Here is a 26,695-nt window from a genome sequence, read left to right as displayed (position 1 = left end):
AATCGCTCAGTCCAATCCAACAGCATCTGTACAAATGGCAGGATTTACGACGATACAATGCCCCGACATGTCAAACCGATGCTGCAGCGATTTTCATTGGAGAAGATGGCGAACCTCCTGCCGAAAGGGACATTTGCATCTCTCCTAGAGGCAACTCCTGGAAACAGATTTCCACACTCAATATGAATTGTGATCCTATGGTTTACCCACTTTTATTCCCTTATGGTGACATTGGCTGGCACAAAGATTTACAACATGTTCCCGATAAAAGAACCATGAACTGAATCAGGCTTACTCAATGCCAATTTTACACATACGTATTATCAATGAGGAATACATTTAGTATTTTGAACTCCAGCGGCAAACTATTCCAACAGTATGTTGTAGATGTGTATGTTAAAAAAAGGGTGCGCGTCTCAACTATCTCTTATTACATCAACAAGATCTGCTCATGGAACAATACAAAGGACTATCAGACGCACTGCAAGCAAAGGCTGAAAATAACGTAGGTGTAGGCAAAATGATCATATTACCATCCACATTTCCAGGAAGTCCAAGATACATGCAACAAAACTATTGTTGTACGTGTCTTTTTCTAGGGTTAGATCTATCTTTTCGACTCATTATCTGTCGTCTCCAACAAAACAGCTATTCAGAACTGCGTCTTTCAAGAAGTATTTCTTTCTTCTTGATTTCTGAAATCCTTTCTCACCGTTTTCCGTTCCTATTCTTACACCGGCGTATGTTATGGCGGGCGTTGGCTAGTACATTTTTAATTTAGCTTACTGGTAAAAATTGCTAAGTGTGCTCGTTTCACTTTTTATTTGCATTTCCTGTTTACATGTTACTTATACAGCTACAAATTTCAAAATGTTTTTATTTTACACATGAGATATAAATTGTGAATGTTCAAGTACAAAGGAAACTGATAAACATGAAAAACCTAATCCAGGTACACCTGTTGCCTGCTGGATCATCTGCCCCATAGTATCTCACAGAATCTTTGCACTTCTAGTACATGCCAGGCTGCTAGCCCACTAGCATCTTAGTAGAGTTTTCATCTTTCTGCTATTGTGCCTCTGTTTCTGTTTTTGGCACTGCTGCTCCCTGCATTCGTTTTTCCCCCAAAGTCATTCCTGTAGTTTCACACTGTCATGCAAATAGCTTCTTGCCAGTAAAGAACTGAATATTTATTCTGAATTTTGATAATGTTAATACAGCATAAACCATATTCCATATTTTTCTTGTTATTCAGTTCAATTCATTTTTGTATGGTGCTTTTCACTGAGTTCAGGTGCAGAGCATTGTGACATGTACAGGAAAAATAGAACAGTTAGCATGAAAACAGTTACGGTAATTGAAGAAAAAAAAGCCCCTTATTTATGTAACATTTTCAGTATATTGTTCATTATACTTTTAATGGTCTCCAAAATGCTCTTTTCAGCTGTGTTTGGAGGTGGGTTAGGAGCAATTTCTGTTGCTTCTATTTCAGAAAGCATAAATGGGGATGTTTTTGAATCTGCAAATTCAGATAGAAAGTAATCCTTCCGATGACCTTTAAACCCCACCATGACCATACTGACAGGGTCGTGACCTATGTGACTCAACCCCAGCAACTACAGTGGCTTCTCAACAACAAGTATATAAAATAATGACAGACATAAAAAAGCAAAATGGCACAGCTAATATCAAATAATTAAAGGCAAGTAGGTATAATTTTAGATTCTGGGGGCCTCACTAGATTTTAAATATTTGTTGGGGTGGGGTACATATTGCTTTTTGCTTTGTGATTGAAGCTGTATATGCATCTCTTTTGCAATAATAGTTTTGTGCAAATGTTTAAACAAGTTAAACATTTTCAGAACACTGGCTTCTGTAACCTAAAGCCCAATTCAGTAACTGATCAAGTCTTTCTTTTCAACTAAGCCAGCCAATGTTAAATGAGATATAAACATTCGTAATATCTGCTAGAAGTTTTAAAGGCTATCTCCTATTCAATCCCTTTTTTATATGTATTAAATGGTATGTACTTCTGAGATCCTATTTAGAAAAGACAGATAAGTCATTTACCTGGTTAAGAATATATGAAATAGCAGAATACCCACGCTTCGCAGAGGTGTGGCAGAAAAGTAATGAGACTAATTTTTTATTTACCAAAGTTTTTATTTTTTTCAAACATCAATGTTATCCCCTTCAAAGTAGTTCCCTTGGGCAGCTACACACCGATGGAGACGTTGTTCCCACTGTTGGTAGCGCTGGAAGTCTTCAACCGGTATGGTCTTCAGCATGTCCGTTACACTCTTTTGGATGTTTTCTAAAGTCCCGAAATGACGTCCTTTGAGGAGATTTTTCAGTTTAGGAAAAAGGAAAAAGTCACACGGATTGAGGTCAGGTGAATAAGGGGGCTGGGGAAGCACAGGAATGCCTTTTGAAGTCAAAAATTCTATTATGGAGAGGGCAGTTTTTCGGCACCATTTTGGCATAGACCTTTCGCATGTGCAAATGTTCAGTTAAAATTTGATGAACGGTAAATCTGTTCAAATTTAATTGTTCACTCAACATTCTTAATGTTAAACGACCGTCTGATCTCACAAGAGTGTTCACACGTTCGATGTTTTCATTGGTTTTTGAAGTTGAAGTCCTCCCTGAACGGTGTTCATCTTCAACATGTTTTCTGCCTTCCAAAAATGATTTGTGCCAGCGAAAAACTTGAGCTCGGGATAAAGAATGTTCCCCATAGGCCTGTTTTAACTTTTCAAACGTCACACTTGCCGTTTAATGGCACAACGTTGCTCCAAATTCCGCTGTTCCATTTTGCGTGACGCACAACCAAAAACACAACCGTTAATAGCAGTCACAAAAATCACGTAGTTAACGGAAGGAGTTGAAACTCGCACTGAGCTATGGGAGGGTACTGATACACGTGCTCTATTAGGACAACAGCGCAGCGTTGCCAGATCGCTTGCAGTGTTGCCAGTCTCATTACTTTTCTGCCACACCTCGTATATATCTATACTAATAAAAGGCAAAGCCCTCACTCACTCACTCACTCACTGACTCACTCACTGACTCATCACTAATTCTCCAACTTCCCGTGTGGGTGGAAGGCTGAAATTTGGCAGGTTCATTCCTTACAGCTTCCTTACAAAAGTTGGGCAGGTTTTATATCGAAATTCTACGCGTAATGGTCATAACTGGAAGCAGTTTTTCTCCATTTACTGTAATGGAGATGAGCTTCAACGCCGTGGGGCGGAGTTTCGTGTGACATCATCACGCCTCCCACGTAATCACGCAGTACATAGAAAACCAGGAAGACCTCAAAAAAGCGCTGAAGAAAACATGCATTATATAATTGAGAAGGCAGCGAAACAATAAGAAGCGAGCGAGTGACATATACAACTATATTCATGAGTTCTGCTACTTCGGAAACAAAGCACGATGTAAACCTACACTTTAAATTAAGTTCATAGACAGGCGTCCGCTGGCATTTGTAATTTAGTGCCTGCTCATATAAGGCCGTCCGTCAGCGGCAATCCAATAGCAAACTGCCACGGGTAAATATTCACGGGTGAAGGACTGTCTGTGCTTATGGAGAGGAAGATGAGATGGTCAGGGTGGTGTTTGACACAAACTCAGCGAAACTGCGAGAGAAAGTTTTAAGTGCCAGGACTAAGGTAACATTAAATAAAGCTATGGACATAGCGAGATGGCACCAGCACAGCTGGGAACCTTCGATGCAAGTACACCGAGTGGCTCACGTGAACTGGCGCAGTGCACAGATAAAAGCAACAGTTCCAAAGAGCTGAACAAAACCGAATTACACAATTGAAAAGGCAGCAAAAAATATGAAGCGTCTGATAAGCATATTCATAAATGCAGCTACTGTGGAAACAAAGCACACGGTGGAAAAAGTCAATGTCCCGCTAAAGGAAGACAGTGTAAAAAACCCGTCCATGCAGTGTGTCAGGTCTCAGATAAAGAAGAAGACGAGCTGTTTATTGATGCAGTAAGAAACGAATCGATGAATGAAACCTGGCATCCTTACAACGATTGACAAACACGGAATGTAACTTGAACACAACACATCCTACAAATACGAACCTGATTGAAAGAAATAATGATAATCAAATCCTTGATGACAGCAACACTCAGTAACACTCACAAAACAAATACTGTATATTGACAGTCATGTTACGTTATTTTTAAAATGTTCCCTTTTCTTTTCTACCTTTTTTAACACACTACTTCTCCGCTGCGATACGCGGGTATATATATATGTATATATATATCCCGCTCTACATACTCGAATAATGGATACTTTATTCGCCATCAATGATTGTTTTGGTAAAGCCATACTCAGTGTATTCATTAGATGAACGGTAAAAAAGTAAGAGCGAGGGGAGGATGACTCATTGAGGCATGCAGGCTTTAGTGCACGTCAACTCTATCTGAATTGCGCGATCACATTTGAAAAAATATATCTTTTCAAGTTCTATTTAGTCCATATGTGTCAAACTCAAGGGCCGGCCACATCCGCCCGGCGTGTAATTATATCCGCCCGAGATCATTTTATATACTGTATTATTGTTATTAAAGCCGGGTATATGAAGCGCTGGTAACACAATAAACTACAGATCCCATAATGCAGCGCTTCAGCTGCCTTGCAACACTTACTGCGTTAATCAAGTCTACCTTATGATGCGGCAAGTTATTGCGAAGCTAGAGTTATTGCGCACTGAGTTTGCACGGCGCTTTGGTGACTTTGAAGAACAAAAAAAGTCCGTCTACATGCGGCTCGAACCTTGTGCATGTTTGGTAGCACATATCTGTGTGAGAAGCTCTTCTCAGTGATAAAGACTAACAAAACAGCACACTGGAGTCGCCTCACTGATGAGCACCTGCAATCCATCCTGAGAATCTCCACAACACAGAACCTCACACCAAACATAAACGAATTTGTTGCCAAAAAAAGATGGCAGGCGTCCAGCTCTAAAATGACATATGAGCAAAGACAACTGAATGATTTGATTTGTTATTGCACGTAAGAGCGGGAGTCAACCGTTTTAACAAACAGCGTATTGCACTGATACTGAAATAGCTGTGTGTGTATATATGTAGATATGTATGTATATGTATATATATGTTTATATATGTGTGTGTGTATGTATGTATGTATATATATATATATATATGTATTTGTGTGTATATATGTGTGTGTATGTATGTATATGTGTGTATATATGTGTGTGTATATATATATATATATATATATATGACAACAACACTCATCACTCACAACAGTGACAAAACAATTACATTGACAATCAGGTTACGTTATTTTCAAAATGTTTCCTTTTCTTTTCATTGCTTCTTTAACACACTACTTCTCCACTGCGAAGCGCGGGGGGTATTTTGCTAGTATATATATATACTGTATATATCTATATATATATATATATATATATATATATATATATATATATATATATATATATACTAGCAAAAAACACGCGCTTCGCAAAGGAGAAGTAGTGTGTATATACACATACATATACATACACACACACATATATAAACATATATATACATATACATACATATCTACATATATACACGCACAGCTATTTCGTATCAGTGCAATACGCTGCTTGTTAAAATGGATAACTCCCGCTCTTACGCAAGTCTGCATGGATATTATGAACTATCAGATTTGTTCAAGTTCTATTTAAATTTTAAATAGAAGGAATTTTTATTTAGTCGACAGAAATATCTTTGGTAGGAATGGTAAAAACAGACAGGAATATTATTCCTGAATAAATCAACTCAAACCTTAAATAACTTATAATATTTTGCTCTCCATAAAAATATATCCTGTCTAAATTATACAAGTTAGAAATAAAGTAAACATTAAAAGAACAAACATTCAAATTTCTTTACTCTTATGTAATTTTATATAAAAAATAAACTTAGATTTTAAATATCCCAAAAGATTTTGCTCTCCATAAAAATATATCCTGTCAAAATTATACAAATTCAAATATGAACATGCTGCATAACAAAACCTGGAAATATAAATAAAATGTGTTCCTTTCAGCAATAACAAATCAAATCATTCAGTTGTCTTTGCTCATATGTCATTTTAGAGCTGGACGCCTGGCATCTTTTTTTGGCAACAAATTCGTTTATGTTTGGTGTGAGGTTCTGTGTTGTGGAGATTCTCAGGATGGATTGCAGGTGCTCATCAGTGAGGCGACTCCAGTGTGCTGTTTTGTTAGTCTTTATCACTGAGAAGAGCTTCTCACACAGATATGTGCTACCAAACATGCACAAGGTTCGAGCCGCATGTAGACGGACTTTTTTTGTTCTTCAAAGTCACCAAAGCACCGTGCAAACTCAGTGCGCTCAGTTTATCAGCAAAGTGCGTATTTGGGAACACCGTAGTGACGACTTGGTTCAAGATTACTTGGCAACAGGGAAAGTAGGGCAAGTTGCACTGGTGCATTTGTGTCTCCCATAAAAGTAGCTTCACTTGAAATCACTTCACAGCTGAAGCGCTGCATTATGGGATCTGTAGTTTATTGTGGTACCAGCGCTTCATATACCCGGGCCATTAATAACAATGATACAGTATATAAAATGATCTCGCGCGGATATAATTACACGGGTCGGATGTGGCCCGTGGCCCTTGAGTTTGACAAATATGGACTAAATAGAACTTGAAAAGATATATTTTTTTAAATGTGATTGCGCAATTCAGATAGAGTTGACGCGCACTACAGCCTACATCCTCCCCTCGCTCTTACTTTTTTACCGTTCATCTAATGAATACACTGAGTATGGCTTTACCAAAACAATCATTGATGGCTAATAAAGTATCCATTATTCGAATATGTAGATCGGGATATATATATACATATATATATATACCCGCGTATCGCAGCGGAGAAGTAGTGTGTTAAAAAAGCTAGAAAAAGAAATGGGAACATTTTAAAAATAACGTAACATGACTGTCAATATACAGTAATTGTTTTGTGAGTGTTACTGAGTGTTGCTGTCATCAAGGATTTGATTATCATTATTTCTTTCAATCAGGCTCGTATTTGTAGGATGTGTTGTGTTCAAGTTACATTCCGTGTTTGTCAATCGTTGTAAAGATGACAGGTTTCTTTCATCGATTCGTTTCTTACTGCATCAATAAACAGCTCGTCTTTTCTTTATCTGAGACCTGACACACTGCATGCACGGGTTTTTTTTACACTGTCTTCCTTTAGCGGGACATTGACTTTTTCCACCGTGTGCTTTGTTTCCGCAGTAGCTGGATTTATGAATATGCTTATCAGACGCTTCATATTTTTTGCTGCCTTTTCAATTGTGTAATTTGGTTTTTGTTCAGCTCTTTAGAACTGTTGCCTTTATCTGTGCACTGCGCCAGTTCACGTGAGCCGCCGGTGTACATGCATCGAAGGTTCCCAGCTGTGCTGGTGCCATCTCGTGCTATGTCCGTGGCTGTATTTAATGTTACCTTAGTCCTGGCACTTAAAACTTTCTCTCAGTTTCGCTGAGTTTGTGTCAAACACCACCCTGACCATCTCATCTTCCTCTCCATAAACACAGTGCTTCACCCGTGAATATTTACCCGTGGCAGTTTGCTATTGGATTGCCGCTGACGGACGGCCTTATATGGGCAGGCACTAAATTACAAACGCAGCGGCAGCCTGTCTATGAACTTAATTTAAAGTGTAGGTTTACATCGTGCTTTGTTTCAAGTAGCAGAACTCATGAATATGGTTGTATATGTCACTCGCCGCTTCTTATTGTTTCGTTGCCTTCTCAATTATATAATGCATGTTTTCTTGAGCGCTTTTTTGAGGTCTTCCTGGTTTTCTATGTACTGCGTGATTACGTGGGAGGCGTGATGATGTCACACTAAACTCCCCCACGGCGTTGAAGCTCATCTCCATTACAGTAAATGGAGAAAAACTGCTTCCAGTTATGACCATTACGCGTAGAATTTCAATATAAAACCTGCCCAACTTTTGTAAGGAAGCTGTAAGGAATGAACCTGCCAAATTTCAGCCTTCCACCCACACGGGAAGTTGGAGAATTAGTGATGAGTCAGTGAGTGAGTGAGTGAGTGAGTCAGTGAGTGAGGGCTTTGCCTTTTATTAGTATAGATATATATAGTGTGTGTATATGTATATATATATATATATTGTGGCAGTAGGGGGCAGTAGTGCACCCTTGAACCCTCAGGTACAACTCCAGACACCAGGTAAAAGTCCACAACCTTTTTATTTTCTTTTAACACAGTGCACCAAGCACCTTCCACACTACTCATAAATAATCAATAAACTAACACAATAACCACTCCTCCTCGCCCAGACACTTTGCTCCTTTACCTCCCAGCACAGCTCACCGTCTGGACTGAGGCACCGTCCTTTTATAGCCCCTGACCCGGAGGTATTCCTGTCCCGACAGTCCATAGTTCCTTACTCCTTCCGGGTCAGGGCAATCAGTCCTTTTCCTTAACCCGGGAGCACGCCGTTCCTTCCTGTTATGTGACCCTGACGTACTCCGGTCATAGGGCATAAAGAACCCATAAGCCCCCCTACAGCGACTCCTGGTGGCCCCCAAGGTATCCAGCAGGGTTGTGTTAAAACACTACAAAGTCCATAAGGCCCTGCTGGACCTCGGGGCATGGTCCTGCTGTCGGGAGAGCTCCTACTGGCGGCCTGGGGGTGCGAACTGGCATGGGAAGCCGGCAGTCCTCCACAATATATATATATATATATATATATATATATATATATATATATATATATATATATATATATATATATATATATGTATAGCAAAATACCCGCGCTTGGCAGCGGAGAAGTAAAAAGAAAAGGAAACATTTTAATAATAACGTAACATGATTAACAACGTAATTGTTTTGTCATTGTCATGAGTGTTGCTGGCATATATATATATATACATATATAGAGTGGTGTGAAAAACTATTTGCCCCCTTCCTGATTTCTTATTCTTTTGCATGTTTGTCACACAAAATGTTTCTGATCATCAAACACATTTAACCATTAGTCAAATATAACACAAGTAAACACAAAATGCAGTTTTTAAATGTTGGTTTTTATTATTTAGGGAGAAAAAAAAATCCAAACTATGGCCCTGTGTGAAAAGTAATTGCCCCCTGAACCTAATAACTGGTTGGGCCACCCTTAGCAGCAATAACTGCAATCAAGCGTTTGATAACTTGCAATGAGTCTTTACAGCTCTGGAGGAATTTTGGCCCACTCATCTTTGCAGAATTGTTGTAATTCAGCTTTATTTGAGGGTTTTCTAGTATGAACCGCCTTTTTAAGGTCATGCCATAGCATCTCAATTGGATTCAGGTCAGGACTTTGACTAGGCCACTCCAAAGTCTTCATTTTGTTTTTCTTCAGCCATTCAGAGGTGGATTTGCTGGTGTGTTTTGGGTCATTGTCCTGTTGCAGCACCCAAGATCACTTCAGCTTGAGTTGACAAACAGATGGCCGGACATTCTCCTTCAGGATTTTTGGTAGACAGTAGAATTCATGGTTCCATCTATCACAGCAAGCCTTCCAGGTCCTGAAGCAGCAAAACAACCCCAGACCATCACACTACCACCACCATATTTTACTGTTGGTATGATGTTCTTTTTCTGAAATGCTGTGTTAGGTTAGGTTATTTTTTAACAAGGGGCAATTACTTTTTCACACAGGGCCATGTAGGTTTGGATTTTTGTTTCTCCCTAAATAATAAAAACCATCATTTTGTGTTTACTTGTGTTATATTTGACTAATGGTTAAATGTGTTTGATGATCAGAAACATTTTGTGTGACAAACATGCAAAAGAATAAGAAATCAGGAAGGGGGCAAATAGTTTTTCACACCACTTTATATATATATATATATATATAAATAAATATATATATTGTTGTCCCCAGCCGGGCTGGAGCCCGGCCCGGGACGCCCAGGAGGACGAGAGGAGGGCTGGTGCCTCCTCCAGAACGCGAGGGGGCGTCTGTCCTGGTTATGTTGGGGGCCTCGGGTAGAGGGCTTGAAAGCCCAGCCCTGTAGGGACCCGTGGCCACCGCCAGGCGGCGCCCCGATGCCGATTTATCCCGGGAGCCTGGCACTTACGCCACACCAGGAAGTGCCGGGGGGAAGACGACAGGGGACACCCGGACGGCTTCCGGGTGCGCAGCCGGCACTTCTGCCACACTGGGGTGTGGCCAAGTCTAATTGCCGGGAAGCAGCTGGAGCCCATCCGGGTTCCCATAAGAGGGGCCGCCTCCCTCCAGTCATGTGTGGATGTCGGGAGGTAGTTGGCAGAGCTGGAGAGAGGACTGGAGGCGGCCAGAGGAAAGGCACAAGGACTGTGAGCCCTGGACTTTGGGGGAATCGGTGCAAGAGGCACTGGGGGTACCGTGAGCAAATTGTAAATATTGTAAATAAACAGTGTGTGGTGATGAACAATATGTTGTCCGTCTGTGTGTGTCCGGGCCAGTTTTCACAATATATATATATATATATATATATACATACATATATACATACATACATACATGTGTACATATATACACACACATATACTATGGGGTGCCAAACAGGCAAATACTGTACATTGATTTTCTGAATAAATAAAGTCGGTGTCAGTATATAGTTCAAAACTTGAATATATAAAGTCATCGCTGGAATATATAAATTCAAAACTTGAATATATAAAGTCATTCCCGAATATATAAAGTCAAACTTGTTTCTGAATATATAAAGTCAAAAGTTGAATATATAAAGTCATCGCTGGAATATATAAAGTCAGCGCTGGAATATATAAAGTCAGCACTGGAATTTATAAAGTCATTCCTGATTATATAAAGTTAACATCGGAGTATATAAACTCATTCCTGAATATATAAAGTCAGTGTCAAAATATATTGATTGAAACGACTCTGAACTGAACTAAGTTAACAAAAACGTATTCAGAAAAATAAATTAAAAAAACACTGTTCAGTTAATTTTTTGAAAATGATGCATGTGCCCTGCCCAGGATTGGTTCCTGCCTTGCGCCCAGTGTTGGCTGGGATTGGCTCCAGCAGACCCCTGTGACCCTGTGGTCGGATTCAACGGGTTGGGAAATGGATGGATATTCCAGCACTGACTTTGTATATTCCAACGCTGACTTTATATATTGAAGTTTTGACATTATATATTTCAGCACTTACTTTATATATTCCGACGCTGACTTTATATATTCAAGATTTGACTTTATAAATTCCGACAGTGACTTTATATAATCAAGTTTTGACTTTATATTTTCGGGAATGACTTTATATATACAAGTTTTGACATTATATAGTTAAATTTAGTCATCATTGCATAACTTTTTCTTTACCATAGAAATTTAAAGACTAAATTCAACTTCCATTCCTACCAAAGATATTTCTGGGGACTAAATAGAACCTACTTATATCCAAATTCGAGCTATTGAGCTGTCGCCTGCCTGCCTGAATAAGTCACCCTTGCTTCACTCTTACTTTTTTACCGTTCATTTAATCATGGCTAGTGGCAGAAAATTTATAAAATGGAAGGAGGATTACACTGAGTATAGCTTTACCAAAACAATTATTGATGGCGAATCGATTATTCATAAAGATTCAATTGGTGATCTGTTTTTCTGTGTTAACCTCATATTTTTTCATACTTCTTCTCAAACTAAGGGGGTGCGAGGGTAAAATGAATCGGGAAGCGCTGATCAATGTAATCGGTGTACCAGGAAATCATGCATTGACAGAAGTTCCCCTTTGCTTGGAATTGAAAGTGTGATTAAATGCGTGATTTTTTAACGCGTTATGGAGCACATGCATCGAAGCTTCTCAGCTGTGCTTGTGCTAAGAAAAGGAAACATTTTAAAAATAACGTAACACGATTGTCATTGTAACCTTTTGTAAGTAGTGCCTGGAGGATTCAGTGTGGAGAAACTCTAGAGACAGCGTGTGTATTAATTTGTGGATTTTTCTGTGAGTATTTGGTAGCAGCGTCACAAAGTCACTTCTGTAAGACTGCGTTAGCTGCGGAGCTCAGCTCAGAGCGAAATGAGGTGAATGGGACGGGAGATGATGACGTGACTCCCCACCGCCTTAACTGTCAATCCCCCACAAACACAGTCTCTCGGAATTTGCATAAGCACAGCCCTTCACCTGCAATTTTAACTTAGTTACAAAGAGATCAAAACCCTTGTTTATATCCTGCGTCCTCTCATTAAACTTGTATCCCGCATTACCCGTGGGCATGACAAACGCCAGCGGCAGCCTGTCTATGAACTTAATTTAACTTTAGGTTTACACCATGCTTTGTTTCTGAAGTAGCAGCACTCATGAATATGGTTGTATATGTCACTCGCTCGCTTCTTATTGTTTCGCTGCCTTCTGAATTATATAATGCATGTTTTCTTCAGCGCTTTTTGGAGCTCTTTCTGGTTTTCTACGTTCTGCGTTGACAGTAAGTTCACGTGATTACGTGGGAGGCGTGATGATGTCACACGAAACTCCGCCCCCCGCGGCCATCGAGCTTAACTCCATTACATTATATGGAGAAAAGTAGGTTCCAGTTATGACCATTACGCGTAGAATTTCGAAATGAAACCTACCCAACTTTTGTAAGGAAGCTGTAAGGAATGAGCCTGCCAAATTTCAACCTTCTACCTACACGGGAAGTTGGAGAATTAGTGATGAGTCAGTGAGTGAGTGAGTCAGTCAGTCAGTAAGGGCTTTGCCTTTTATTAGTATAGATGATGGGTAAAGAGTAGTTAATTTTAATAGTAAATTTCTTCAATTTCCTATATTCAATGCAGGGATGTGACCACCATCCATCTTTCTTTTCAACAAAGGAAAAGCCAGAACCAGTGGAATTAACAGTAAATCCACTCTTTACATTCTCATGTATATATTGTTCCATTGGTTCTTGTTTAAGACACAATAGTACATAAACTTGGCCTTTTGGTAAAAGTGCCTCTAATAACTCTGTAGAAATATCATATACTTGATAAGGTGGCAACGTCAGTGCTTTCTGTTTACTGAAAACATCTTCAAAATCTGCATATTCATTTGGAAGAATGAAAATAGTAATGTATAATATTGGGTGAGACTGGGATTGGCTCCAGCAGACTCCCGTGACCCTGTGTTACGATAAAACGGTTTGGAGAATGAGAGAATATTGGGTGAGGCAAAGAAATTTATTTTTAAAGACTCCATTTACTTTTTTCTCTTTTTTCCCAGTTAATTGTTAGATTATCTTTCTGCACCCATGGGAAACTTAAGATAACTTGTAGAATTGGAGATTAGATAATGAAAAATTCAGTTGTTCTTCATAAAAAAAGACCAATATGGACTGTAAAAGAACAAGGAGTAGATTCTAAATGGCATGTTTAGTTGTTCTAATAGGACAGAACAAAGAAAATTCAATACTTCCCTAGAATCAATGGTGGCCCTGAAATGCAGTGCACAAAAACAAAATAAAATCATGCAACGCAAATCAGAATATATCAAAACAAAATTAGACATGCAAAAATCAAATCAGAAAATGAAGAAACAAATCAGAAGTTCAAAAACAAAATGTAAAACTGGAAAACATTGAAAATGCAAACACGAAACAGAAAACACAGAAAAAAATGGAAATGTAAAAACAAATTATAAAACATAAAAAAAATTGGAATTGCATGCCAAATTCAAATCAGAAAATGCAAAAGGAAATTGGGAATGTAGAAAGTAAATGAGAAAATGCAAAAACAAATTACAAAACACAAAAAACAAATTCAATATGCAAAATAATGTATAAATGATTTAAGAAACTGCTACACTTGTTAGGATCTCTTATATATCTAATTGGATGCGGTATTGCAGGGTCTGTAATTGACTGCAGCCCACTGCCTCCTGGACCTGGGAGGCAGAGTAAAACTTTGCGGAGAGCGTATTTACTAACTGTACTAACTGATAGATGGATGTTTGAACCTCCATCATTGTTTTTAATACCTTTATCTCTCTCTGCATGTACTGTCTGTCATGGTAAATCCACCTCATCCCAGAGTCACTCATCTGGGATCTAAATTAATGCAAGTATTACATAAGATTATGTTGGAAGAATATTTGAGAAAAAGTCAAACCAAAAAAATGTTTGAAAATCAAGAAGTAGGCCACACTGTTTCAAAGGCCAAGTCGCAAGACAAAAATCAAAGTAAAAAATTTACAGCATAGTCAAAAACCAGAGATTCAAAAAAAATAGTATTTAATGGCATGAAAGGGGATATTTTTTAATCCTGTCATCTGCATTAGCTTCCGGTGGTGACAGGTGTAAACAAATAAAATGGTGATACAAAAAAGCGTCAAATAATATTCGGTAATTAAAGGGAAGTATTCAAAGGCTTAAATCAATTGTCAAATTCAGAAACTAGGGCATACAAAACCCAAACAAGTAATAAATCTTGCAAAATGGTGAAGGAAAATACTGTAAATACAATTTAAATGAAAAGTACAATCATAACGGCAAGAATCAAGCATGGACAGGCTCTCAATTCATAATAGGCCACACCGAAAAACACGAATTGCAGTGATGCATACAAGCTGTATTCCTCATAATGGGTTTTGCCAAATGTAATCTGTTTTGTCATAAAACCTTCAAAAAATAGGTAAGTTGAAATGACACCCAGTTTTTCTTAGATAAGTTTATTATTCATTTAAAGGATTTTTGAAGCCTTTGAAGTATTTGGTACAACACATTTTCCAACAACCTTATCTTGAATCTACTTTAAAATTTTCCTCCCACAATGAATACATTTCCGAGTAGTGTGGTGGAGAGTAGAACGTTGGGGGACCCTCAAATCTCAACTTGATGTTTTTTTGTGCAATTTAGTTAAATAGGAAGTATGAGTTTGTTGTTGTCCTCATCTCATCACAAAATTAGAAAATAAAACTGGGACTTTTTGACAAAAGTTCTGTCATAACTTTAGTTGATCTGTCAATTGTTGGCATGATTGTAAAAAAATACCTGTGTGTTTCATAATAAAGCACTCCATCTGCCTCAGCTCTTACCTTAGCAAGATGTTCTTCATTACCACAACCAGGAGGAGGAGATTTTGAGCATGCGCTGATTGTGTATTGCCACAGGCTAGTAGTTTATTAAATACTGAAGTTTTCATTCCCAAGTGTACTTTTTACTGCTGTCAAATTTTTCTGGTTATATACTGAAAATGTTGTTTACATTCCATGTTCTATAACATGCAGTATATATTGGTTAGTTCATTGTATGATGCTTTTGAAAACTAATGTATCCAATTGAGGGTCACAGGGTTATTGTATGATTTTTTTTCCCTTTTTACTTTATCCATATATGTATGGAGGATTGTTTTCATTTAAAAAAAAGTCTTGGCTTTGGATTTTGAACAGAAAACACATTTTTTTTTATCCCTAGAACATATTTTTTTGTATTTTTGGATACATGTTTGTTTGTGTCACAGTTTATTTTGATAAAAAAATGTATTTTGTTATAAATAAAAATGGGCAATATAAGCAAAATTATATATCATGATATTTAAAACATTTTGGATGACAGTGATATATATCACAGTATAGACCAAAAAACTTATATATGCCTAAATGAAGTCCTTATGACTTAATTTATATGAAAATGATTACTGGAATCTTTTTTTTTAAACTTGAGATCAAACAAGATGTATTTTTATTGTATTTAAACAGTCATCAGACTGAAAACAAATTTACCAAATGATACTGTTTTAGAGTGAAATGTGACTGGCAGCGGTCCAAAAATATTTTAATAAAAAGTCCACAATATGCCACTTCACATGTAATGTTTTCACACTACTTGGAATACAAAGTACATGGTCAGCATCAAAGTGTTTATACAAAGTACACAGCCAGCACCAATCTGACGCAGGGAGGGAAGAGCACACGATATGGCATACAGTAATCCCTCACTATATCGCGCTTCGACTTTCGTGGCTTAACTCTATCGCGGATTTTAAATGTAAGCATATCTAAATATATAATGTGGATTTTCCGCTGCTTCGCGGGTTCTGCAGACAATGTTTTTTTTTACTTCCTGTACATGCTTCCTCAGTTGTTTTGCCCAGTTGATTTCATACAAGGGACGCTATTGGTGGATGGCTGAGAAGCTAACCAATCAGAGCACGCAGTTAAGTTCCTGTGTGCTGAATGGCTCAGCGACGGAGCGCTCAATTCGATTCCATGGCGTTAACTAGGAAGTCTCGTCTCGCTCATTGACCATCTACGTGTTTCGCTGTGTAAAGAGTTTACTTTTGTGCTCTTTTGTGTTTATCTTTGTGCATAATCAAGCCCTTCATTATGGCTCCAAAACGATCTGCTCCTGCTACTGCTTCAGGGGCCGTGCCCAAGCGCCAACGGAAGATGTTAATGATTGCCATAAAGGTAAACGTTTTGGGTTTGTTGAAGGAAGGGAAAAGCTACACCGCTGTAGGACGCCATTACGGAATCAATGAGGCTACGATTCTTTATATTTAAAAAGTAGGAAAGGAATATAAGATCTACGGCCGGAGTGTCCTTTTAACCAGCGTGGAAAATGAGTTGTAAGTGGATGTAATTAGGCAGTAGTCTAGATGGAATCTGCTGTAGGGATTTGGATTGAAGACTGCCGGTTAGAAGAACAATGGCGGTGCTAAACAGTCGCCTGAAGTGGCTTCTTTAGTAGGGCTGTAACGCTTTCCTTTGTTGTGCAGTAAAACTAAACTCATCGTTATTGTACAAATCATCGTGTCATTGTTGGTGAGTAACCATAATTAATTTTCTACTTACAGTACTAAGTACATGTACATGCGTTTAGTGTCACTGTACACACATTTACTGTATACAATTTTTCTTGCATTGTATGTATTTATTGCTGGTGCCCTGTCTATCGTAATGGCTATAACATATGTGATATCGGAGACACTCTATCTTTAAAATAATATTTAGGTTTTACTGTATATAAACAGTGTGTTTACATACATAATTTCAATGAATCTTACCTAATATGTAAGAGAATACAAAGGGTTTATGCTGTATAACTGTGTGGGGAATATTTATAAACAGTGTGGGAGAGTTTATAAGGGCTTAAAATATATAAAAATAATCATACAAACACATGGTTTCTACTTTGCGGATTTTCACCTATCGCGGGGGGTCTGGAATGCAAACCCCGCAATTGAGGAGGGATTACTGTATTGTTTACTGTGTATTCCAAAGTGTGTGAAAACATTACAATACTCAGACAGCATATCCGACAGTGTATGCATAAGCCAGAATAAACAATCGATCAGCTTCCTTTGCTTGTGCAGGACAGGATATTCATTATAATATGCAGTATATAAAATAGTATGTTTATAATTATATGATCCCTTTTTACAATTTTGTATATTTTCTATGATATTTTTTATATCGTTAAGTATTCTATTGTATATTTTGAGTCATTTTCTTATAAAGACCCTTTTTTCATTTTGAATTATATTCAATGAGAAAAGCTTAAGTCTAGGTAGATATTCCAGTGTATACTGTAACTACAGACAGCCAGGTGTGTATTCTATTCCCATGTAATGATATGATCATTGCCTTATTTAAAGTTTTATAATTCAGTGCCTCTTTTATTTTTCTTGATGCATATAGAAAACTATGCTGCAAATTAACTTTCTGGTTCAAATAAATGTTTTCTCTCAAGAGGATGCACAATGTTGCAGTTGTCAAAAGCCTACAGCAATTAGAACAAGGTGGCTTTTCTGGCTTTACTTTAATGAAGATGTCATGGGTGATTTTTTAATGTGTTACATTTTATTTTTACCATATTACCTCTATTTGAATGATGTATTTATTGTATGATCACACTGACTTTAATAAATGCATTTTTTGTGTTTTATAGATAAAGTGAAACACTAGTGTTTATTTGAAACTTTACCAGTGCTAGGTTGTCTAGGGGGCTCTCAGCTGCTTAATTATGCAAGCTATATTTTTAACTTGAACCAGTGACTTAACTATAGGCAGTGTGGGCAGTTGTGCTGACTCCCGTGGGTCTTAAGGGCCAATAGTGACTGCATAGTTTTTGTTTCATAAGGATTTATTATTAATAGGCTTGATAACTTGACATTGGAATGAAAAAAATAAAGGTGTTACCATTGATACAACTCCGTTAAACATAATTATGACTATTGAACCTCTATATGCTTATATGCTAGATACATTTAATTGATGGTAGCCATTTTATAGTTGGATTTAATTTAATTTCACATGGGCAGTCTTATTTATTGTTTGACACCAACACCCATTAAGCTCTAGTTACAACACTGCCTTGAACGTATATAGCCATAATTCTAGCATTATTTTAGTCTGTAGGTAATCAATTTGGTTAATTGTAGAAGCGTCTTTCAGTTAAAAATATTATTTGTATCAATTTATACACTACAGTATATATAATAAATATTTTGTAGATGTAGCGTAATTCTTAGTATATAGAATATTTTTAACTTGTATGTAGTTTTTGATCATGTTATTATCTAACACTGACTGCATGCATATTTTAATACATTCAGTACTTTTCATTTTTAAATTTATTGCTGAAAAAAGTAATTCATAAATGGCAGTGTGTTTCATGTTTAATGTTCTCATAGCTGTTCTTTTTATATGTTTTCTATACAAGGTATGGCTCTAGTAATCTTGAAATTCTATATGAAACAGGACTGAGGTTCAAAATTGCCAAGAGTTTACATTAACTTTCACGTGGTATTTGATTAAATAATGCTGAACTACTTGTAGAGTAATTTATGAGTTGTTGACAGTTTAAAGAGAAGCAAAAGAGCAAAAGTTCAGCATTACTAGCAGACCCTTCAGTTTCTATCAGCAGAGGCATGGGTGGTCATGCTTACACATTCACAAGTTTAACACAATTTAAGCAAAACAGAAATATTGTAAATTATTTTTTGTGTTTAAGTTTCATGTGTCATATTTTTATTTAATATGGTCCTGTGTGTTGTTGAACGTTCTCTAAAATTGTAATGAGCCTGCAAAGTTCTATAAGAATGTAATGTTTTTACATATCTGAAATCAGATAAAATTTATTTTCATTTTTAATATGATCTGAAAAAAATTCATGCTGTAATGATTAGAAATAGACCATTAATAATTTGTGTCTTTAATTTTTATTTTTAAAGCAAAACCAAGCAAAACCCACAAATATCACCGAGTAAATCCACTGGAGGTGAATTTTGTGTTGCAGCCCTCTTTGCGCCTTCAAGATCTTGGTTTATCACCAATCCCAACATGAAAAGAGATAAAGGTTTGTATTTTAGAAAAATACATTTTTAAACAGTATTTTAGCCGTGAAAACTACCACATGTGACCTGCAGCCATCATTACATGGATGCAATCTCAGGCTTTGCTTTAATAACACTGTAAAAGGCTGTGCTATATTTCAGAAGTTTATTTTGTGTTTGATATTACAGCTAATTACCTTATTTCATTTTTGAAATCACCTTATATTATAGGAAGAGAACAGTGGCATAGTGCTTTGTTCTAAATTCAGTTCCCCTGGTTTGAATCCCATGCCTTGTCTGTGTGGAGTTATATACCCTCCCTATCCTGAATTGAGTCCTGAACTGCCCATATAAGCTGCTCCCTACGTTAAGAGATTTTAAAAAATGTTTTAAAGAAGAACTCAGAGTGCTATATGCCAACTTTGTACATATGTAGTACTAGTACCAATATATCATTCAGTTTATGAAAAAAGGCCTTTCCTATGTACAATATATTGCAACTTTCATTTAATAGTTTAATGACAATAAATGCAGATTTTTATATAAATATTATTTGCTCATGTCACGCAGCATTTTGTACATAAGTTAATATGAAGTTTGTAGAACTTCTGAAAAAAAAAATACAAATATAAATGCTGTGTAAAGAGAAGGGTTTGTCCAAAAAAAATTCAGTCTAACTGCAGATGATCAGTGAATCCTCCTTATGAACTGAAAATAATGAAAGTTTATGAAAAAACTTATCTCAAAAGAGTAAAGTGAGATACAAGTTTTAATTTCACCACTTTTACCAGGCCTAAACTGTAATTTACAAATTAATTAATAAAAAATAATGCTATATTTAAAGTTTACATTTTTCATTATCATGCTTTTCTGTCCTCAAATATATAATGATAGATGCAATATTATTTATACACTTTAACATTAAATTCTGATTTGTTCTTTGTGTACCCTGTTTATCTTTCTGATAGATCAATCCAAGCAGTATGTTGTGGAGTCATTGTATATACTTAGCTGCTATGGAAATCTGGTAGAGCATGTCCTGGAGCCTCGTCCAATCAGCACAGCCCAGAAAATCAGTGATGACACGCCTCTTGAGCTTGTGAGCTGTCCTCGAGCAAGCTGGTCACTTGCCAGGTTTGAAGACATTGAGTTAAACTATTTGTATTTCTGTGGATTACCCAATAGTCAATAGTTATTCCAATGAAAAAATACTCTTTTAAGTGTATGTTGAATCCAAAAATCCTGGTGTTAGACTGTCACAATATAAAATGAGTAATGACAGGAATATGATGGAGTAGATGAGACATGTTTGCCCCAATGATTATGAGAGTTAAGTTCTTTGAAGATATGTCCTACTCATACAATTTCTTATAGCAAAATTGTCTGTGGGTAGATCTCTAGTTTATATATATATATATATATATATATATATATATATATATATATATATATATATATATATATATATATATATATATATATATATATATATATGTCTCATGTATATATATTAAGGTCAGTGGCCAATCTCTTTTGTCTCACGGGTCTTTTAAGTGTCTTCCGTGATCTTCACCTGAAGATCACATCTCGTCTCCCTAGTCTTTGCCTCTCAGGATTTAGAGAGATATATATCACTGGACTCATTTCTTTTATAGACTTTTTTTACGAGCCGCTAGCCGTGCATTGTGGTTGTTGTGGTAGTATGTGCTGCAATGGCCACTTTGCTTGTTATGATGATGATTTTGATGGCAAAACAAAAAAGGAGCTTAACCCAACATAGGAGTATATTCGAAACCAGGATAAGGTGGTTGCTACATAACAGTGGTGAGAGGTAGAGGGAACTTTTCATATAGTGAGTTTTCCTGTGGACATAAAACAGAAATTATTTTTTCTTTTTTTTTTCACTGCAAAAAAACCCTTTAAAACCACCACAGGACTCCTATGAGGGAATTTTGTGTTTCACAATTCCCAAATCTCCAATTGCCAAATTTTAGTATCAGTTTTGCAAAATGAAACCTACCTGTTTTGCTTTGGCCCAAAGTCAGCGATTGACTTAATAATTCATCTGATCTGACGCTGTATGTTTTGGACAATCGTGTAAGGAGAGGTTCTGAGATCTCACTTGGTGATAAGCTGAATCAGATGGATAAAGTTGACTGCTGGGCAGACTTGGAAAGCTCTGAAAGGATAGAAAAGATTCAGTAAGAATGACTGTAAGCTCTGTACTGAAAGAGTTCAGCTTCCATCTTTGGAAGCTTCTCCTGATTTAGAGTAAAAATCAAGACCTCAGTAGTGGAGGCAGCCACAAGGAGCTGTTGCCAAAAACATTTTGATGCCTGTCATCACAACAACCCTAGGCTCTTTTGTCAGACTCAAACAGTGAGGGAAACTGTCCTATACAGTTTTAGCTTGAGAAGCCCCAAATTTTGCTGAGAAGTACAGGCAGGCAGTACTGAAACAAAGAACATCACCTAAGCTGTTCTTAACAGGTTGGGCTCAACTTTGACTTTGACTGGAGTTATCATTGATCAAAGAAGCAACACTCTGAAGATCCCCTAAAACCAGTGGATATGCTCTCAGAGTGCGATGCCATGTTAAGCGTTGTCTCTGTGGTTGAGACACATTTAATTATTAAAATACAGATCTGACCAGACATCCTCAAATAACTTGATATTGTAGGTGTGTTTTAGCTCTTATGCCTCTTTAGTGTGTTGTGGAAGGTAGCGATAGTGCCTTGCGAGGGACAGCTTGAGGTGGTTGTCCCTATTTATAAAAAGAGTCGAACATGAGGTGTTAATAGCAAACCAGTGTGGCAGGGTGCATTATCCTGATTAAAGAGGCCATTGCCACCATGAAATACCATGCCATAAAGGGGTGAACATGGTCTTTGACAAACTGTAGGTAGGTGGTATATATCAAAATAACATGCATGTGAATGCCGAGACCGAAGGTTTCCAGCAGAACGTTGCCCAGAGCATCACAATGCCTCCTCCAGCTTGCCTTCTTCCCACAGTGCATCCTGTATCCATCTCTTCCCCAGGGAAACTATGATCTAAAAAAAACGTGATTGATCAGGCCAGACCATCTTCTTCCTTTTGCTCCATGATCCAATTCTGATTCTCACATTCCCATTTTAGGCACTTTCAGCAGTAGATAGGCATCAGCATGACACTCTGACTGGTGTGCTGGCTGTGCAACCCCATATGTGGCAAGCTGCAATGTAATGCGTGTTCTGACACCTTTCTCTAATGACCATCATTCAGTTTTTCAGCAACCTATGCCAAATAGTTCTTCTATAGGGTCAGACCAGGCGGGCTACCCACTTGATCCCCATGCGCATCAGTGAGCCTTGGGAGCCCATGATCCTGTCTCCAGTTCATTGATTGTCTTTCCTTGGATCACTCTTGGTAGGTAATAACCAGTGCATACCAATAACACCCCACAAGACCTACCGTTTTGGAGATCCTCTGACACAGTCATCTAGCCATCACAATTTGTACCTTGTCATAGTCATTCATATCCTTACTCTTGCCCATTTTTCCTGTTTCCAATACGTCACCTTCAAGAACTGACTACTCAGTTGCTACCTAATATACCCCCCTCCCCATTTGACAGGTGGTATTGTAATGAGATAATCAATGTCATTGTCACTGGTTTTAATAGTGGGGCTGATTAGTTTATATCTCTCAATTATCTTGGGAGTGTCAGGGTATTACCAGAAAGTTCTGAAGAACTTTGATAACCTGATGTGTTGATACCTCATCCCTGTAAATGAAACATGGAAAGAGCATGATGGTGACGATAAGTATAAATTCAATGTAGTTCTAAATGCCTTTGTTTATAAGGGTAATTATTTCACACCCTGTCTAAAAACTATATGTCTGTAAACACTTGTAAGTGAACACATATTCCCACCATATCAGTGACATATATAGTAAAATGGCTTCATAAGGTTCATCTTTTGAAAGTGTAATAAATCATTTTATTATAATTCAAATTCCATCATTATAGTGTAGTATTTTTTCATAGTATATATTATATTTTATACTTTGAAGTGTTTCAAATAAAATATTTGTAAAATAAATTTAGTCTGTTCTAAGAATTTTTGGTGATATACTGCTTTATATTAATGTGCTGTTTCTGTAAATTGTTTCAATTTGACAAGCTTGACAAGCTTTTGCCAAATTCATTTTTCTGTTTGTTTGGAGTAGAACGCCACAGTGGAATGAACTTCAGCCACCATTTAACACAAACCATCCCCTGCTACTGGCCTCAGATGCTGTGCAGTACTATCAATACCTTCTAGCTGGAAGTAAGTACTGTCTTTCCATTCTCACAGAAAGGATCCATTAGTGAGAGTCCTGCTGATTTACAATGACTGTTCTCAAAATGGGATTGTTGTTAACCTATTATTGGGGCCACAAGCTGTGAGCAACCCTTTTAAGCGATGAATCTTCTATTTGTAGTGAAGGCAGAACTATTCATGAGTCTTGTGGCTCTATGTTCATCAGCTGCTTCCTAACATGCACATTATTTCCACAATTAACTGATGCAACTGTGTTAAATACACTCAGCTTGTATAAATATTATTTCATAGGACAATAGGATATAGCCAAATTTAATAAGCCCTTGGTACACTGAACAGTGAGGACAGTGTCTTAATGGGACATTGCTTATGGATGAACAGATATTTAAATGTTTCTTGAATAAATAGGCATTTATACATTTATCAAGATAATACAACATAATCAGTAATTAGCCCCTAGATCCTGTAGGCATGTTGTTAATTTCTTCTTTTCCAGTAAGTTTCAAAAGATTAAGGGAAATGAGTACAGTATTTTACTCAATTATCTATTGCAGACAGCTGCTTGTTACTTTAAAATTATAAATATGATTAGGGAAATGATACACTGGACAAAGTTTTAACATTTGGGTCCAATTAAATCCTGTTGCAAGTCATTTCAGTCCATAAATATGTGCAACTACTGTATACTATAGTGTTTATTCAGTAACTGAGAATACTGCATATATATATATTGTGGAACGAGCCTCGAACACAGATAGGTAGACATGTTACTAATCACCACCACACGTTTATTTACAACTAATATTTACAAGTCTTAAGTGCCACACAACCCACAGACTCCCCCAAAGTCCAGGCCAACACCACACTATGCCACTTCTTCAGGCCACCTCCAGCCCTGAGTGAAGGGAGGCGGCCCCTTTTATGGCCACCCGGATGTGCTCCAGGTGCTTCCCGGCAATCTTCCACCGGCACTCCCCAGTGTGGTGGAAGTGCCGGCTGCGTACCCGGAAGCACTCCAGGTGTCCCCAGTCTTCTTCCCCTGCACTTCCTGGTGTGGCGGAAGTGCTGAGGTCCAGGGCTCTCCAGGCATTGGGGCACCCCCTGGCAGTGACCACGGGCCCTGCAGGGTCCTCACAGCAACCAGGGCGGTCGCCCCCTCGTGGTCTGGAGGAGTCCTCTTGGGCTTCCTGGCTGGGTACCACCACCAGCCGTGTGCCACTATATATATATATATATATATATATATATATATATATATATACACATACAGTATATAGATAGCCTGGCCACAGGTAGACATGACACCAAATGTCCAAAACACATGGGTTTATTTCTGCTATTACTTACAATTTAGTTCCCAACACTCACGATTCCTCAGTCCTTTTAACTCTCGTCTCCCTTCAGCCACCTCCACTCCTTCTTCACAATCTCCGTCTATCTCCTCCCGACTCCGGCTCCTCGAAGGGAGTGAGGCAGCCCCTTTTATCATACCCCGGATGTGCTCCAGGTGCTGATGATGGTCTTCTGGCATCACTTCCTGGTGTGGCGGAAGGGCTGTCCTCCAGGGCTTTGGAACCACCCAGGCAGCCCCTTGGTTGGACCACAGACCCCCACGGGGTTGCGCTTCCTAGCTCTGTAGTCGTTGCCCTGGATGGAAATCAGGGGGGCTGCCCTCTTGCATCGAGGGAAAATATTGCCCCCTTCCCGGTCATTCCCTGATCCAGGCGTCCCGGTGGGGCAAGGTCCCTGGCCACCTGCCACAATATATATATAATTTATATATATACTAGCAAAATACCCGCGCTTCGCAGCGGAGAAGTAGTGTGTTACAGAAGCAATGAAAAAGAAAAGGAAACATTTTGAAAATAACGTAACATGATTGTCAATGTAATTGTTTTGTCACTGTTGTGAGTGATGAGTGTTGCTGTCATATATATATATATATATATATATATATATATTTACACACAGACATAAACATATATATATATACATATCTATACATATACACATATATACACACACACACATATATATCTACATATATACACATACATATACATACACACACATATATACACACAAATACATATATATATATATATATATACATACACACACACATATATATACATATACATACATATCTACATATATACACACACAGCTATTTCGTATCAGTGCAATACGCTGCTTGTTAAAACGGATGACTCCCGCTCTTATGTGCAAGTCTGCGTGGATATTATGAACTATCGTATTTGTTCAAGTTCTATTTAAATTTTAAATAGAAGGAATTTTTATTTAGTCGACAGAAATATCTTTGGTAGGAATGGTAAAAACAGACAGGAATATTATTCGTGAATAAATCAACTCAAACCTTAAACAACTTATAATATTTTGCTCTCCATAAAAATATATCCTGTCTAAATTATACAAGTTAGAAATAAAGTAAACGTTAAAAGAACAAACATTCAAATTTCTTTACTCTTATGTAATTTTATATAAAAAATAAACTTAGATTTTAAATATCCCAAAAGATTTTGCTCTCCATAAAAATATATCCTGTCAAAATTATACAAATTCAAATATGAACATGCTGCATAACAAAACCTAGAAATATAAATAAAATGTGTTCCTTTCAGCAATAACAAATCAAATCATTCAGTTGTCTTTGCTCATATGTCATTTTAGAGCTGGACGCCTGGCATCTTTTTTTGGCAACAGGTTCGTTTATGTTTGGTGTGAGGTTCTGTGTTGTGGAGATTCTCAGGATGGATTGCAGGTGCTCATCAGTGAGGTGACTCCTGTGTGCTGTTTTGTTAGTCTTTATCACTGAGAAGAGCTTCTCACACAGATATGTGCTACCAAACATGCACAAGGTTCGAGCCGCATGTAGACGGACTTTTTTTGTTCTTCAAAGTCACCAAAGCGCCGTGCAAACTCAGTGCGCTCAGTTTATCAGCAAAGTGCGATTTGGGAACACCGTAGTGACGACTTGGTTTAACATTACTTGGCAACAGGGAAAGTGGGGCAAG

At 37.6% G+C, this 26,695-nt stretch overlaps 1 protein-coding gene across 4 annotated transcripts in view; it reads left to right on the top strand.

Moving 5' to 3' along the window:
* Nucleotides 1-26,695, top strand: part of bcas3 (BCAS3 microtubule associated cell migration factor) — an 846,307-nt gene that overhangs the window by 445,153 nt on the left and 374,459 nt on the right. For all 4 annotated transcript variants that reach the window (XM_039756733.1, XM_039756734.1, XM_039756732.1 and 1 more), the window contains 3 exons: nt 19,253-19,377; nt 20,323-20,488; nt 23,566-23,666. In XM_039756733.1, the coding sequence (XP_039612667.1) occupies nt 19,253-19,377; nt 20,323-20,488; nt 23,566-23,666 (392 nt within the window). The remainder of the gene's footprint in view (nt 1-19,252; nt 19,378-20,322; nt 20,489-23,565; nt 23,667-26,695) is intronic.

This window comes from Polypterus senegalus, chromosome 6, assembly GCF_016835505.1.
Source record: "Polypterus senegalus isolate Bchr_013 chromosome 6, ASM1683550v1, whole genome shotgun sequence".
NCBI classification, from domain to species: Eukaryota; Metazoa; Chordata; class Cladistia; order Polypteriformes; family Polypteridae; genus Polypterus; species Polypterus senegalus.
This window is presented reverse-complemented; position numbering and strand designations above follow the sequence as displayed.